The 14,884-nt window shown below is 58.5% G+C and overlaps 4 protein-coding genes across 4 annotated transcripts; 2 read left to right on the plus strand and 2 right to left on the minus strand.

Annotated features, from left to right (window-relative positions):
• Window positions 1–1,171: 1,171 nt before the first annotated feature.
• On the plus strand, window positions 1,172–2,881 carry BKCO1_4600036 (fad binding domain-containing protein; the record flags this gene model as incomplete). Its single annotated transcript, XM_020276294.1, has 3 exons — window positions 1,172–1,329; window positions 1,426–1,763; window positions 1,842–2,881. The coding sequence occupies 3 exons, from the start codon at window positions 1,172–1,174 to the stop codon at window positions 2,879–2,881; spliced, it is 1,536 nt and encodes a 511-aa protein (XP_020127830.1).
• Window positions 2,882–3,522: 641 nt separating this feature from the next.
• Window positions 3,523–5,198, minus strand: BKCO1_4600037 (a-pheromone receptor; the record flags this gene model as incomplete). The annotated part of the gene is made up of 2 exons (XM_020276295.1): window positions 3,523–4,577; window positions 4,637–5,198. The coding sequence occupies 2 exons, from the start codon at window positions 5,196–5,198 to the stop codon at window positions 3,523–3,525; spliced, it is 1,617 nt and encodes a 538-aa protein (XP_020127831.1).
• A 1,195-nt stretch (window positions 5,199–6,393) lies between these two features.
• Window positions 6,394–7,908, plus strand: BKCO1_4600038 (uncharacterized protein; the record flags this gene model as incomplete). The annotated part of the gene is made up of 2 exons (XM_020276296.1): window positions 6,394–6,812; window positions 6,873–7,908. 2 exons carry the CDS (start codon window positions 6,394–6,396, stop codon window positions 7,906–7,908), a joined length of 1,455 nt encoding a protein of 484 aa, XP_020127824.1.
• Window positions 7,909–9,300: 1,392 nt separating this feature from the next.
• Window positions 9,301–14,390, minus strand: BKCO1_4600039 (pek gcn2 protein kinase; the record flags this gene model as incomplete). The annotated part of the gene is made up of 2 exons (XM_020276297.1): window positions 9,301–12,290; window positions 12,398–14,390. The coding sequence occupies 2 exons, from the start codon at window positions 14,388–14,390 to the stop codon at window positions 9,301–9,303; spliced, it is 4,983 nt and encodes a 1,660-aa protein (XP_020127825.1).
• Window positions 14,391–14,884: the final 494 nt, after the last annotated feature.

Below are 14,884 nucleotides of genomic sequence, written 5' to 3' on the forward strand. Positions count from 1 at the left end.
AGCTCTCGCCTGGCCAGCGCTCCTCACCGCTGGCACGCGTCGCGGACCGAGGACCCTGAGGATGCGTCGAGTTATCAAGGCCAAGACCTCCTTCTGTCCGACGACTGCGCCATGGACGTGGACGTGTTGGCTGGAGACGGATTTGGACCAGCGATCTTGTCCGAATCGACAGCATCCCCGGGATTAGCGCTGCGATGGAGTTCCGGCGATGCTGTTGCTGATCTTGCTCGACGGCGATCGTTACCAAGCGAAATTGCCAGCCCCAACTTCGCGCTGCTTCTTCTTTTCTCGGCACGCGGCTCCGTCGGCCGCCGCATCAGCATCGTGGACCTACTTCCGGCCCAATAATCGGTTCCTGGTCGTTCGAGCACTCCCAATCCGGCAAGCCAACATGTCTTTGCCAGCTGAATGCCATCTCCCGGCCCCTGAACTGCAGCTAGTGCGCCCGCCGCCTCGGCGGCAATGGATGCAATAGCAATCCAACACTTTCACAGCCTTGCAGCAATGGCACGCCACTGCGATAATCGAAACATTGCCGGGCGGGCGGTCCAGTAGCACGTCTTCACCAGCAATGGACGTGGCCCGTTGCCGCCCAATCACCCAGTAAAACGCGAGTTGCAGATGTCAGACAGCGGCTAGGCCCCTGTGTGGCCTCCTCTGTATTGGTGAGCCCGGCCATCAACCCTGTCAGCGGGTCGAGTCGACGCCCACCTGGTGCCTGGGGTGACATGCCCGCAAGCTGACTAGCCGTGGGGCCCCTGCTGATGCCGGCCTAATACAACGGCCCGCCGACTAACCGTCCGCCGACTAACCGTCATGGTGTGGAGACTGCCCTCTCGTCATGCACAATGGCTGGGCTGCGGTCGAGAGAAGGATGCAATGGCCGGTCCCGGACACTGGCAGCGGACCGAGTATCCCCTATTGTGAATATAACCATGCCATATGCCTACCCAGCCCACCTGCCTTCCCGCAACACCGATAAGCACCCGCACGCTCGCTTCCCCTCGTTCGCTCTCTTGCCCTCGTTTGCATCTATCCCCGAGCTATAGCTCGCCTCTGTGCCTATAACAGAGATCTGATCTGTCGTTTCCGCCTCTTCTCCTTTGCCTGTTGCGGGGGATCCGTCCGACTTAACAGGAGCCTGATCAGCGTAGCTTTGGGAGCACAAGCTATGCCTTCGTTTCGCTCCGTGGCCGCCGCGGCGCTGTTGGGCCTTGGTGCCGTCGCGAATGCTGATTCGCTGACGTGCCAGTCCCTGGCGAGCATGTCTAGCATTTCCATTGACCTGCCTCTGACTTTGGACTACACGACAGAGAACAATGAATACTGGTATGTTCTCGATTGACCGCACTCTGTTCCTTGTGGGCTGTCCAAGTGTGAGAAAGAACTTTTGACCACGCAGCGCTGATTTCATTGCTCTCCCAGGTCCACTGGCTGCGCGGCCCTCAAGCCGGCCTGCATCATCAAGCCGGCCTCGGCGGCAGAAATGTCGACCGTCATCAAGACGCTGAGCCAGAACAACGAGACGTTCGCGGTGAAGTCGGGCGGCCACAACCCCAACCAGAACTTCTCGAGCATCGACGGCGGCCCACTCATCTCGACGGCCGAGCTGAACGAGGTCACCCTGGACAGGGACGCCATGACGGTCCGCGTCGGCCCAGGAAACAGATGGGAGGACGTGCACAAGGTGCTGGATGGGACGAACACGACCATCATCGGCGGCCGCATCGGCAACGTGGGCGTGGGAGGCTACATCTTGGGCGGTGAGTTCTTCCAGCCTTCCAGTACGGACCCGATGCCCGAGTGAAGAGAACTGACCGTTGCTCCTCCTCCTCCTCCAGGCGGGCTCAGTTTCCTGACGGCCGAATACGGCTGGGCGGCCAACAACCTGGTCGAGGTCGAGCTGGTGCTGGCCAACGGCACCATCACCACCGCCTCGGCCACCAACAACGCCGACCTCTTCAAGGCGCTCAAGGGCGGCGGCGCCAACTTCGGCGTCGTCACCACCTACACGCTCAAGGCCCACCCCATCGGCGACGTCTGGGGCGGCAACCTCATCTTCACCGCGTCCGACGCCACCGACAAGGCCCTCCTCGCCGCCCTCCAGAACTTCACCCAAAACTACCCCGACGAAAAGGCCGGCATCATCCTCACGTCCGAAATCACCCTCACCAACCTCGTCCACATCTGGATCATGTTCCTCTTCTACGACGGGCCCTCGCCGCCCGCCGGCGTCTTCGACATGTTCACCGACCTCAACCCGGGCATCAACAACGCCAAGACGCGCTCCTACTACGACCTCCTCTCCTACAACAACTGGGCCGTCCTCAAGGGCTCCGCCTACACCATCGCCACCGAAACGACGCCGCTCCTCGCCCAGGACGCGTCCGACTCCGCCGTCAACACCACCCTCGCCCACCTCGAGGAGTGCTACGCCCACTGGGTCACCACCTCCAAGTCGCACGCCGCCATCCCCGGCCTCGTCGCCTCCCTCGCCTTCCAGCCCTACCCGGCCTCCTTCGCGAGCAAGGCCCGCGCCGTCGACCCCCAAGGCGACCTCATCGCCTTCGACGACGCCGCCGACCGCATCATCTTCGAGTTCGACTACTCGTACCTCCGCGGCCTGTCCGCCGTCGACGTCGCCGCCGACGAGGCCACCGTCGAGCTGTACGGCGGGATGAAGGACATCGTCGACGCGGCGGTGGCGGACGGCAGGGCGCCCGACGTGTATAGGCCGCTGTTCATGAACGACGGGTATTTCAGGCAGGACTATTGGGGGCGGTTGGACGCGGAGAGCAGGGCGTTGGCGGAGGGGGTGAGGGCGAGCGTGGATCCGACCGGGTTTTGGGCGGGGAGGAGCGCGGGCGGGTTCAGGTTGTGATGAGGTGTTTTCCTTTTTTTTTTTAAAAAAAAAAAGACTTTTTTCTTTGGCGAGTCGTGAGCGACTGAGGGGAGGGGAGGGTTGGATATGAGATGTTTAGGAGTGATGACTGGATGCTTTAGGTTCTCGGTATATACTTGTTTAATGGTACATACGTTACGCTATCGACCCTATTTGTGTGTTTGGATTGTGGATGTTGGTGGACGGCAGGGAAAAACCCTTATGAGACCCATGTTCCCCAATTCCATGGGAAGCCATTTGAACAAGAACTAAATTTTGGACCGGCCTTCATTCTCCAACAAGTAGTTAAATAGATCGCATGGAGATTTTATTTATGCTATTTGCCAGTCTTTTATAGACCTGGATGCTGATTGCTGGCTTATTTGCCTGCAATCCACGGGAAGTTTGCCTGCGTTCGGCTTGACTTTCAACACGAGTGCAGGGGCCCGTCGAAGATAGAACCACGCATGCCTGTCACGCGAAGGTAGGAAATCAATGACCGCGCGCGCGGTGCGAATGCCAGAGGACCAACCCAATTATTATACGGCACTCCCCCGGCCTCTCCCCCCATACCACCAATGCAACTATGAACGCGAGGGGAAAATATAGATAGGGAGAAAGACGAAACCTTCACCATCCTTCTACAGCTCCGTCCTCGGGCTCCGCATCCCCACCATCTCGATCCCCAGGCCCTGCAGCTCACCAGTCCTCCGGATCCCAGCTGATACGCTTCCGCCGCCGCCGCCGCCGCCACTCTTCTCCAGATCGTCAACCACGACCACCGGCGAGCCGCTCACCGTCGTGGCATCGTCGTCGTCGTCCTCGATCAGCGTCCCGACGCTGGCTTTCCGGATGGCCTTGGCGAGCGGCGTCATCGAAATGGATGTGTCGATGGTCGGCGGCGCGAGCGCAGCGGATGGGGCGGCGGTAGTGGCGGTGGCGATGCTCGGAATACGCGCGTTGCGGTTGCCGTCGCTGCTGTCCGGGTGGCGGTGATGATGGAGTGGCAGGATGGGCGCGGTGCTGCCGGACCTGGTGTTGTTCGAAGACGTGGTCGTGGTGTCGGCACCGGCGCTCGTGCGCCACAGGTCCAGGGGCGACTTGCAGAGGGACTTTGAGAGGGAGAAGAAGGATTTGCCGCCGCTCCCGGCGGTGCTGTTGCTGCGGGCGGTCGTGGTGGACGAGGTGAGGTACGTCTTGCAGCTGAAGGTGGAGCGGGCGGATGGGGAGATGGGAGTGTTTCCGCTGCTGCTGCCGCTGCTGCTGCCGCCGTTGCGGATGATGTGGAACATGCCTTGATGAGGATGGCCGTCGCTTCTCTTGAACAGTCGGGCGGGGCTCAGGTTCTTGGCCCATGAGCGATACATGTCCGAGGCGTCGGTGCCGAGGCCGAAGAAGAGAAAGAGGAGGAAGCCGCAGGCGAGGCTGACCCAGCGGTCGGGAATAGGTTCGCCGTGGGTGAGATAGGGCTGGATCGTGGCACGTTGGACGGGGTCGTGGTTGCGTGACCATGAGTATTTCAGAAATGGGTGGAGCAGGTTCAAGTATAGGATGGTGGCCTGGGCGGGGAGGATGCCGAGAAGGATCAAGGTTGAAAGAAGGAAGAGGCGCAGGAACCGTGAGCGTGTGGTGTTGTGTGAGTGGACAAGGCGCGAGAACTCGGCGCGGTAGCGATGCATACGCACGATGACGAGGACTGTGGATGGCATGTCAGTTGGCTTGTGTTTTGGCAGGAGAGTCAGCAAGTACACGCACCGGCGTAGTATCCAACGACGAAGTCAATGACTAGCGGCCAGATATAGATCAGACCAACGCCGACCAAACTGTTGTCGATGGCTGGCACACAGCCGCTAATGTCATAGATGTAGTAACGGTAGACCTTGACGATGTCGAACAGGCCAAGCTGGAGGATGGGAGGAGCCCAGCAGATGATGGCATCGATGAGATATTGGCGGATACGCTGGGCTCGACAAGGCCTCACGACTTGGTTCTTGGTGTCAAGGACTTTGGCGAGACCACGCATGATGCAAAGAAGGGCGGTGCTGATGCCGGTCCAGCCAGCTACCATGACGTAGACCTCGACGTCGCAGACACCGTATCCGGGAAACCAGTGGCGCACATCTTCATTGCCCCAGATCAGAGCGTTGATCAAGGCGAAGAAGTTGTAGGCGATGAACCAGCCGACCAGAGCAGCTGCAGCAAGGTTGTGGTTGCGCACATGCCAGATGAGAGGGGGAACGTCAAGGATGATGGCCAAACCCGCAATTGGGGGAAGGTAGATGGCGGCGGGATAGAGCGGAAACTCTTCCTCAGCCATTGTCGACGAAGAGGAAAGTGTGTCCGTTGGGAGGGGCTTCCGAGAGGGCCCGGTCGAGCTGAGATGGCCGGACAGAAATGAGAGCAACGAGTCGCAGCAGCTTCCAAAGCTCAATTTGGGAAATCCTGGGATTGACGGAGCTGGAAGCAGAGCCAACGAGACAAAGAGATTGTGTTGCAGGAAGAAGAGTTGGGCAAGCCATGGCGGGAGAAGTAAGTCTGATCAGTGTAGACATGTCTATACAGGCATTGACAGAAGGTCTCAATAAGCTCAATAAGAAGATGCGGGTGAGTTTCTGGGAAGTGATTTGCGGCGATGCAGTTTGGCTTGGCGGTCGTTATTGAGGGTGAGTCGTCGACCAGCCGTTTCCGGGGGTCAATAGCAGGAACACGGCCGTCCAGCAACACATATTTGCGGACGGGTTTCTCGACAGCAAGAGTCAGGAGACATTTCGACGCAGCTCATGGGCGATTTGGGGCGAGGGTCTCAACACGGCTGGGGCGCGGGAGAGCGATTGATGGGAGGAAGTGTACGGACTAGGACTGTTCCTTAGCTGCCGACTACCTGACCCGACGGACGCCCTTGATGCCGGATTTGCTGCGCATTCACCAAGGCGAGGCGCAATTATGGAGCTGGGGCGCGGGGAGAGCGATTGATGGGAAGAGGTGACTGTTCCTTAGCTGCCGGCTACCTGACCCGACGGACGACGCCCTTGATGCCGGATTTGCTTCGCGTTCAAATATATGGAGCTGGGGCGGGCGCGGTGGTGCTAGCTGGCGGGGCGATAGCGCAGGCGGCGACAGGGGAGGAATGGCGGGGATGCACCGGTCAGGTCTGGAATGGTGGGGGCGGGCGGTGATTGGAAGGACGAGGGCAGAGGGATGAAGGGTGTAGCGGATGTGGGGCCGGCTGTGCTGTCAGGGCGCAAATCACCAGCGCTGGCGACGCGTGACTGCCCGGGACTGCCCAGTGACTGCCCAGTGACGCGGGCCGCTTCGTCGACCAAGTCCGACCACCACCTCTGCCACAGCTGGTCTTCAGCTCCCGTCGCGCCGCACCATGCAAGACGCGCAATCCCGCCCTCGCCCACCCGCTGCCACCCACCTCGCCGCGGCCCCCGAGTCCGCCCGCACCGCGCGCAATCCCCCTCCAGCTGCTCTCGCACGCGACCGCGCCTGCGCGAAGAGAAAGAGCCATGGCCGACGACCCGCCTGAAGCCAGCTCCAGCGCCGCCGCACGCCCCTTCCCTGTGCAACCAAAGCAGCCGCCCGCCCTGCGTCACCGCCTGCCGCGCTCCCACACCACGCCCTGGGATGCCTCCGCCTCGTCGTCGTCAATTGCCCCGCCGCCGCACGTTCTGCGCCGCCGCAGCTCCATCATCTCCGACTTCTCCTCCATCCGCGACTCCACCGACAACATCCTCAATCCCGGCTCGCGCGACGCCGACAAGCTGGACCGCGCCGAGCCCACCCACTGGCACTCGCTGCCCCTGGTCTTCGCCATCCTACCTGCTGTGAGCGGCATATTCTTCCAAAATGGCAGCGCTGTCGTCACCGACATTCTGCTGCTTGGTCTGGCCTCGCTGCTGCTGAATTGGTGTGTGCGCATGCCGTGGTATGTCTCTGTCTTGCTCCGCGCTCCCTCCCATTTCTTTTTTTTTGACTGCAGACGCAGGGAATGGTATCACGCCGCCCACACCCCTGCATCATTGGTGCAAGCAGCCGGGATAGGCCTGTCTGATACCATACCAGAGGAAGACTCAGAAGACGACCAAGTCCTCGAAGACTCGCTCACCGCCGACGCAAAGACTGTCTCGGAACACAGCGACAATGCTCAACAAGACACCCCGGCCCCAGAACGCTCGCCTGAATATGTCGCCGCCGTCAGAGAGCTGCAGTTTGACCAGCTGTATGCCCTTGCCGCATGCTTCCTGGGTCCAGTCTTTGGTGCATACCTCCTCCACGCCATTCGCGCCTCGCTGTCGCGTCCATCCGAAGGTCTTGTTTCCAACTACAATCTCACTATATTCTTGCTCGCTGCCGAAGTCCGCCCCGCATCCCATCTCCTCCGCATGCTCCGTGCCAGGACAATGTATCTGCAGCGCGTCGTGCGCGAGCAAGCCGAGCCCGACTTGAAACCCGATGAATCCGTCGTTTCCGACCTAGGCAGGCGCCTCAGCGAACTCGAGTCGCACATGGCCGACGTCGCTTCCGCCAATGCCGCCATTAAACAGAAGGAAAAGTCTGCGGGGCCGACCAATTCTGCCGAAGTTGTGAATTCCGTCCGCCAAACCTTTCAGCCTCAGTTGGATGCGCTGAACCGTGCTGTGCGCCGCTACGAGAAGCGCGCCACGACTCAAACCATGACGACCGAAGCCCGTCTGCAGGACCTTGAGTCACGGCTCAAAGATGCGCTCGCATTGGCAGCTGCGGCGGCGCGAGGCGGGCAGCAGAAAAAGCCAGGTGTCGTCACCATCTTGTATGACTGGTTGCGCACTCTGCTCATGATCCCTCTGCAAGCCATGTGGACGCTCATGGTGTATCCGTTTCAAATGCTGTCAAGCATGACCATAAGCGTCAAAAAGTTTTTGTTTGGTTACACGAAAAAAGTTGATAAAAAGGGCAAAGGAAAAGCCAAAAGCGTGCCGGAAAGGGGGCATGGAAGCTTGAATGGGTATAGAGCGCAAGCGGGGCCAAGCGGGAGGAGGTGAGCAACAAGTTCCCGTGGGGACTCCTCCGAATGAACTAATGAAAATCACATTGTCATTCTGAAGTAAGGGAGGGGTTGATGCTGCAGTGAGTCGGCAAAGCTGAAGGAGCACCATGGCATCGCTACCTGTTCCATGGCGCCCTTTGAGCTCCGAGGAGATGACGGAAGGTCTGCACCATGTTGCTGCTCATTCTCCCCGCCCTTCGTCTCTATCTGCACCAAATCTCGATGTGCGAAACAGCGCATGCGCTGGCACGTCTTGAGTGGCATTATCACCAGCTAACGGAAGCATCTCCGCTCCCATCAAAACTAAACAGCTCAGCATGACGGAAGCGGCCGCCCAAGGGCCTGCGTCTTGGGCAAACCCTAAAAGATGCTTAGAATGACACTAATCCCGCAGTAGGCGTGGTTTGCGCGCAAGCGCGTCCACATTGCCGGATTTTCCCCTCCTCCGGCCAACGCTCTAGCCCCCGCACGTCGTCCGTGTGTAACAGGTGCCTGATCTGCGCAATAATGGCTGCATATCTTCGCTGGTCACTTGCGTAGTACAGGCGAGCGGGAAGGCCGGCGATGCTGCTGCTGGGGGAGTGCGGGACCGTCGTCGCTCTTGGCGCTGAGAGAGATGAGTTGGCTTTGTCTGCACCATAAAGCGCATCATTAAGGTCCGGGGTGACAGTATCGTCTTTGGGCTACGTACCTCCTGGCTTCGAATTAGGGTGGGGATTGGTTCTTTTTTCTTTCCCCTCACGTCAAAGGACACCGAGCTCTTGACGTTATCCTGCTTGTGCACTGCTTCACGGACTAGAACACACGAATACGTTCTGAGAGTGGATGCATTATTTAGCCTAATACCAGGATGTGTATAGCATCAATCTTAAGTCCTCAACCTTGTCTTATATGCCCCAGCTACGGCTAGGTGGTCCACACCTGCCTACTTTCATGACACGACCATGGAACATCGCCATGGAAGACGATCAAGCTTGGAGTGGTAGGCTTCCCAAGCAGATTCCTTTGGCCTGCCAGTGGGACGAAAAATGCGTATGCCGTGGCGTGGCAAGACAACAACGGAATCAAGCATGGACAAATGGCAATGTGTGAGCACGCGGGCGTCCAAACGATGCCTACAACGCAAAGAAGGTATGCAACCATCATCTATCACGAACGCGCTCGCTGCCAGCCACCGAGTGAAGTGCCCTTAGTCGGACGAAATTCCATTTTCTCGATTAAGTCTCAATTACCACACGCTATCGTTCAGTCATTCATCAGCCCACCCAGATGCATATCTTCGTCGTCGTCGTACTGCATGCCATGGACCCGTAGTAAAAAAAAGGTCATCTAAGGCCTCCACCACCAACCAACCATCTCACCAAAAAAAAAAAAATCAATCCACCACCTAAAGCCCCAAGTCATACATGACCATTGCCCCGGTCCTGAAATTATACACAAACGCGACCCTGCCCTCGGGCGGGCGGCCGTCGGCGTCCCACTTGCGGCGGTAGCCGTCGAGCATGGCGTGCACCTCCTGCAGGTACTGGCGCTCGGCGAGCGGCACGGCCTGGATGACGCGGCGCCACGAGTCGGGCTCGCCGAGGCGGGCCTCGCGCAGCGACTCCATGACCTCGTCTTTCGTCTCGATGGCGGCGACGGGCCCGCCGGCGTACGAGGCGAGCAGCTCGCGCGTGCGGGCCTGCGCCGCCTCGACGATGCCCCACTTGTTGCTCTTCTTGGAGCGGTGCTGCGCCATGAGCACCTGCACGTTGTTGGTGTTGGTGGATGACGAGCCGGGTCCGCTGCTGCCGGCGCCGGCGCCGCTGCCGCCGCCGCCAGAGCCGCCGGCGTTGTTGCTGGAATCGGCGGAGCCGCCGTGGGTGTAGTTGTGGCCGTCGTGGCCGACGAGGCTGGCGCCGGCGCCGAAGAGGCGGTTGGAGCCGAGGCGGGGGACGGCGGGGCGGCCTTCGCGGTGGTCGCGCTCGCGCATCTCCTGGCGGAGGTACGAGAGCAGCTCGGAGCTGCGGATGTCCGTGTCTTCCTTGCGCACGAGCGACTTGACCTTGAGGTCGGGCTTGCCGGTGCTGAGGGCGTCGGCCTTGATGATGACGATCCACGAGTGCTTGTCGTCGGCGTAGTGCGAGACGAGTTCCTCGGGCGAGCGCGCGTCGATGGAGAGCTCGGCGCTGACGTCGTGAGCCCACAGATCGCCGAGCATTTTCACGCCCGTGGAGCGGAGGGCGGCCGAGTCGAAGCACGCGATGAGGACGTCGCAGCGGCGCGGTGCCCATTGGCCGGGTCCGGACTCATTCTCGTTGGACTTCTTGAGGAAGTTGTTCTTGCCGGCTTTCTTCTGAAGACGGGCCATGGATGCTACCAGCCTGTCCCAGCCGAGATTCAGTCCCACAGCATGACAGGTACTGGATTTGACCTGCGCCTTGGAGCGATGCTCCTCGATTAGGGCATCATACCGGCCTCCAGCAGCGATGACATCGCGCCTCTTGGTGTCGTACAGGCATTGGAACATGAAGCCGCCAGTATAGAATTTTTCGTTGAACGTGCCGAGAGGATTGACCTTGATCTGGCGGCCGACGTTGAATTTCTTGAGGTAGCCCAGGACGGTGCGTAGGTGAGCGAAGATTGCATGAGTCTTATCCAAGAATTCAGTGCCTGCAAGCAGAGACTGAATTCTGCTAAAGGCTTTCTCTGGAGAGTCACTGAAATCGAACTTGGCCAAGTCGTCAAGCGAGGTAGATGACACGCCAACTGTGGGAGATCGCAGGTCGTTCCGAATCTTCTGCCAAGTCCAGTCTTGGATGTTAAGCCTGTTGAGGATTTGTTTGACGGAGCGGCGCAGCGGTGTAGCTATACGACAAGATTCCATGATCAACTCCAAAAGGTCCGCGTGGTTGATCTGGAACACGATCGGAGCAGTCGACAAAGACGGAAACTCGCTGATCACCTCATCCATGACCTTGACAACCTCTGCTTCCTTGAGGGCAAGATCGAGACTATTGTACGAGATGATATCAAAGTCGGCCTCTCCGTTGCTACGAGGCGCGCCTCCCTCGAACGCATCGCGGTAGACGTGTCCGATAGTGTATGTCTTTTCCACAGGGGGAGCTTGCCTGGCAATCGAACGGGCGTACGGTAGCGTGAGATCATAGGGTAGCTGCACAAGAGTGCCAGAGGAGTCGAAAAGCTTCACGACGTTCTGCTCCTCGTAGTGGTCTGATGTAGGGAACAGCAGCTGTCTTCTCGTCTTGACAGCGCCGTGCCTTCGGAAAATGGAGCTCAGCTTATCTTCCACTAGCTCCTGGATCACCAAAGTGCTCGCTTTCTGCTCAACTGTACCCTTCGCTGCGTTAAGATCCCAGGTGTAGTCCTTGACTTGTACCTGTTTGTTGGCTCCTTGAGCAAACAGAGCAGTCAACATCTTCTTGTAGTGTGGAGAGTTGGGATCGGATAGGCCCGCAAGAGCCAACCGGACCGTCTCATCGCCAATCTCGTGGGGAATCTTTCCTTCATGCAATAATTTGTTGCTGCTGGGTCGCTCACTCGGCCGGTGGTTGATCAATGACAGGATGATTTCACCTTGCAGGGCCTTTGCCGATGACTGGAAGCAACTGGGTAGAGCGTGGTCCTTCTGACGGAGCTTCGTGATCTCTTCGCTTCTTTCCATTGCCGTCTTCAGCGGATAGCACATCTCAAAGAAGATAACACCCAATGAAAACATGTCGACCTTGCTGTCATAGGTGCCGCTGACACCGGACTTCAGCTCTGGGGCGATGTAAAAGGTGGTGCCTACACTGTGCGTCTGGTCCCCTTGAGTACTGGCAGCCGTGCTTCCAACGCCGGTGGCCCGGTCAGCAATTTGATATTGACCTGTTGTCGCGAGGCCGAAGTCGCCAATGCGAGGGTTGTTGGCAGTATCGATGAAGATGTTGTCAGGCTTCAGGTCCCTGTGAATAACGCCATGGCTGTGGATATGAGCCAGGCCTTCAAGAATCTGGCGAAGGAGCCGCCATCCTTTGTTGGCGTCGTCGTAAAGGCCATGGCGGATCAAGTCACGCAGTGTTTGGCGTTCGCAGAACTCCATTTGGATGTAGAGAGTGGTTCGGATTCCGCGTGATTTCGAAGCTGATGTTGTTCGCTTTAGCTTGAGCGGTGACTTCATCTCGGCAGTACCGGTACCGCTTTCGCTATCGGAACCCGAGAACTCGTCTTCTGTGTCGCTCTCATCATCAGAATCATCCTCGAATTGGATGTTTACCCCGGAGCTTATGAAGTCAAGACCACCGGTATTGCTGCGTGTAAACTCGATATCAGGGCCGCTATTCGATACTGTGTCTTCTGTAGCCACAGCCGATTCCGTCTCCGTCTCCGTTTCGGTTTCTAAAGTCTGCAGTTAGCTGTCGGGATCATCAACGATCGAAGGTAATTTGGCTCGGTGCTGTGGCTTTATCATAAGTAGTACGACGTCGAAACAATGAAGAACATACCAGTGTCGAAGGCACTGCCTAATTCATTCTCCGGCCATGCCGAATAATAACGCACGACATAAGGATGGTTCATCTTGGAGAGCAGCATTACTTCTGACAGGACATCGGAAAGAGCCGAAGCGGTATTTTGCTTGATCTTCTTGATGGCGTACACACCCCCATCGAGTTTGTTGCGTGCCTTGACGACCTCCCCGTACCCTCCTCTTCCGAGGCGACCGAGCTCTGTCCATTCGCTTGCATAGCGGGAGAATGTACCGTTGTTATAGCTACCTTCATAGCTTGAAGACTCTCGATGGATGCGGCGGCCGGGTATCGGTATCGAGCTGCTGGTGGAATGCAAGCCAAGGCGTGAGGGAGGAGAAGGCAGTGAAAGCACGGGCGCGTTGGTGCGAAGGAATTCCGATGGCATGAGGTCAAAGGCTGAGGGGCGCTTCTTCGGATCTGGCCTGAAGAACTTGCGGATCATCTCCTCAAGGGGTGGTGAGACATCCTTATCGGCCATGAGCGCTTGTGGGGAGCTGTACTTCTGGGGTGCATCAAGGCCGAACAGCATTTGTAAGAAGACAATGCCCAAGTCCCAGATATCCGTCTTCCTTGAGGGTCTAGCGTTGCCTTCTTGAAGCTCGGGGGCTGTCCAATAGGCAGACCTTGCCGACTCGGCCTTCTCTGCTCCTCGAGCGGCGTCGATGGCATTATGAAGGCATTGCTGAAAGCCGCCATCTGCCAACTTTACATACAGAGGGCCACCTTCAGCAGGCTCACAAAAGAGAACATTTCCAGGATGGAGTCTCTTGTGAATCACACCACTGCGATGCAGGTAGTCGAGAGCCTGAAGGAGATCGATTGTCCAAGAGCGGACCTTGTCCGCAGGGAAAGTGTCAACTACTTGGAACAGGTCGACAAGAGACCCTCTATCGGCGAAGTCTGAAAGAATGCTGATGTTCCACTCTGCACCCTCTGGGGCTCTATCAATTTTGAATTCGAGAATGGTGATGACGTTCTCGTGCGACACCTTTCTCAGATCTTCCATGGCCTGGTCAAACTCTTCGACGAGCTTCTTGACGCGGGCGGGATGGCCCTCAGCCTTGACCTGAGCCTTCTTGAAGGCAAGTGGCATCGACTTGTGGACGAGGGCATAGACTTGGGAGACGGGGCCGCTGCGCAGCGGTCTCATTGGGCCCGTTTCGATTTCTGGGAAAATCAACATCGACGTAGCAGGTGAAATAACTCGGCGACACGTACCATATATAATGCTCGTCTCTTCGGGAGCAGCTGATAGGATCCTGATTTGCCTCTTCTGCTCTTTGCGCCTGCTTAGTTCTTGATCAACCATGTGCTGGAAGATGCGTTGCTGCTCTTCTTCTTCTTCCTCTAGTTTCTTCAGCCTCTCCTCCTCTTGCTTCTTGGCCAGCTCCTCAGCAGCGGCCTCGTGGACTTGACGCTCCTCCTCCAGGCTCGGCACGGCCTGATCTTCCTGGCGGGCGGCCACAGCGTCCTCGAGCAATTCTTGAACGGCGGTGCCGATGTCGAAGATCATGACTTCGCCGAGATGCTCGCCGGGCTTCGTCTTCACCAGGTTCTCCAGATCTTTCTGGGATTTAGTGCGCAAACCATGGGTGCTCTCGAGCTTTAGAATGGGGATGGTCTTGGGATAAGTAGCTGTGAATCGGACAGACAGGAGGGCGTTGATGTCTGAGTTACTGGAAGCCTTGAGCGATAGCTTGAAAGCGCGGTCAGTGTTCTGGCTCCAGGCTCCCTTGGTTTCGACTTCTTCAAAGTCCTCCATATAAATGGCCTTCAAGGCTTCGATCTCGTCCGCCTGGGCCTGGGCGTAATTGACGGGCGCAGCTTGCGGGCCGGGAGTTGCAGGGTCGGCGGGGTGCTGGCGCTGGCCCTTGGCTGGTGAGGGACGCGCAGCAGGGTTGCCATTTTTCTTGGTCGGAGTCTTGGGGTCGGTCACGATCTTCTTCCGCGGGGGTTTGGTCGGAGCCATGGTGGGCAGTGCGTCAGGGTTGGAAAGCTGGAAGATAGGCCTGTGGTAGCGGGGACCTAAAGAATGCAGCCGAAGCTGCAGCCCTTTACGCGGCGGAGCTCATCACGCGTGGTGAAAGTGCAGATGTTTTGGTGAGGGCGCAGGATGGTGGATGGTGGAAAGTGAAGCAGGCGCGCGCCGGGGCCGACAGCAGCTGGCCGCGCGCCGGGCTTATCGATAGCGGCGCCCAAAGGCGGTGAAGCGCGTGTGGGCCCGCGCGCTGGATCCCGGTTCGCTCGCGCTGTTTTGGCTGCGCGCGCAACCGTCAACAACCCATCCCAAAACACTCCCTCCCGCCGCCGAGATCCCCCGCATTTTCGCATCGCGCCTGCTCGACACGCGCCTTTCGTGCGCCGCCTATGCGCCCGTAGCCGCGCCTTCTGCGCCCGCTGCGCCCGCTGCGCCCGCTGCGCCCTCTGTTCCCATCTACGACCGAACGCCCGCTGCGCCTGCCT

The sequence above is a fragment of the Diplodia corticola genome (genome assembly GCF_001883845.1).
Source record: "Diplodia corticola strain CBS 112549 chromosome Unknown scaffold46, whole genome shotgun sequence".
In the NCBI taxonomy this organism is placed as follows: domain Eukaryota; kingdom Fungi; phylum Ascomycota; class Dothideomycetes; order Botryosphaeriales; family Botryosphaeriaceae; genus Diplodia; species Diplodia corticola.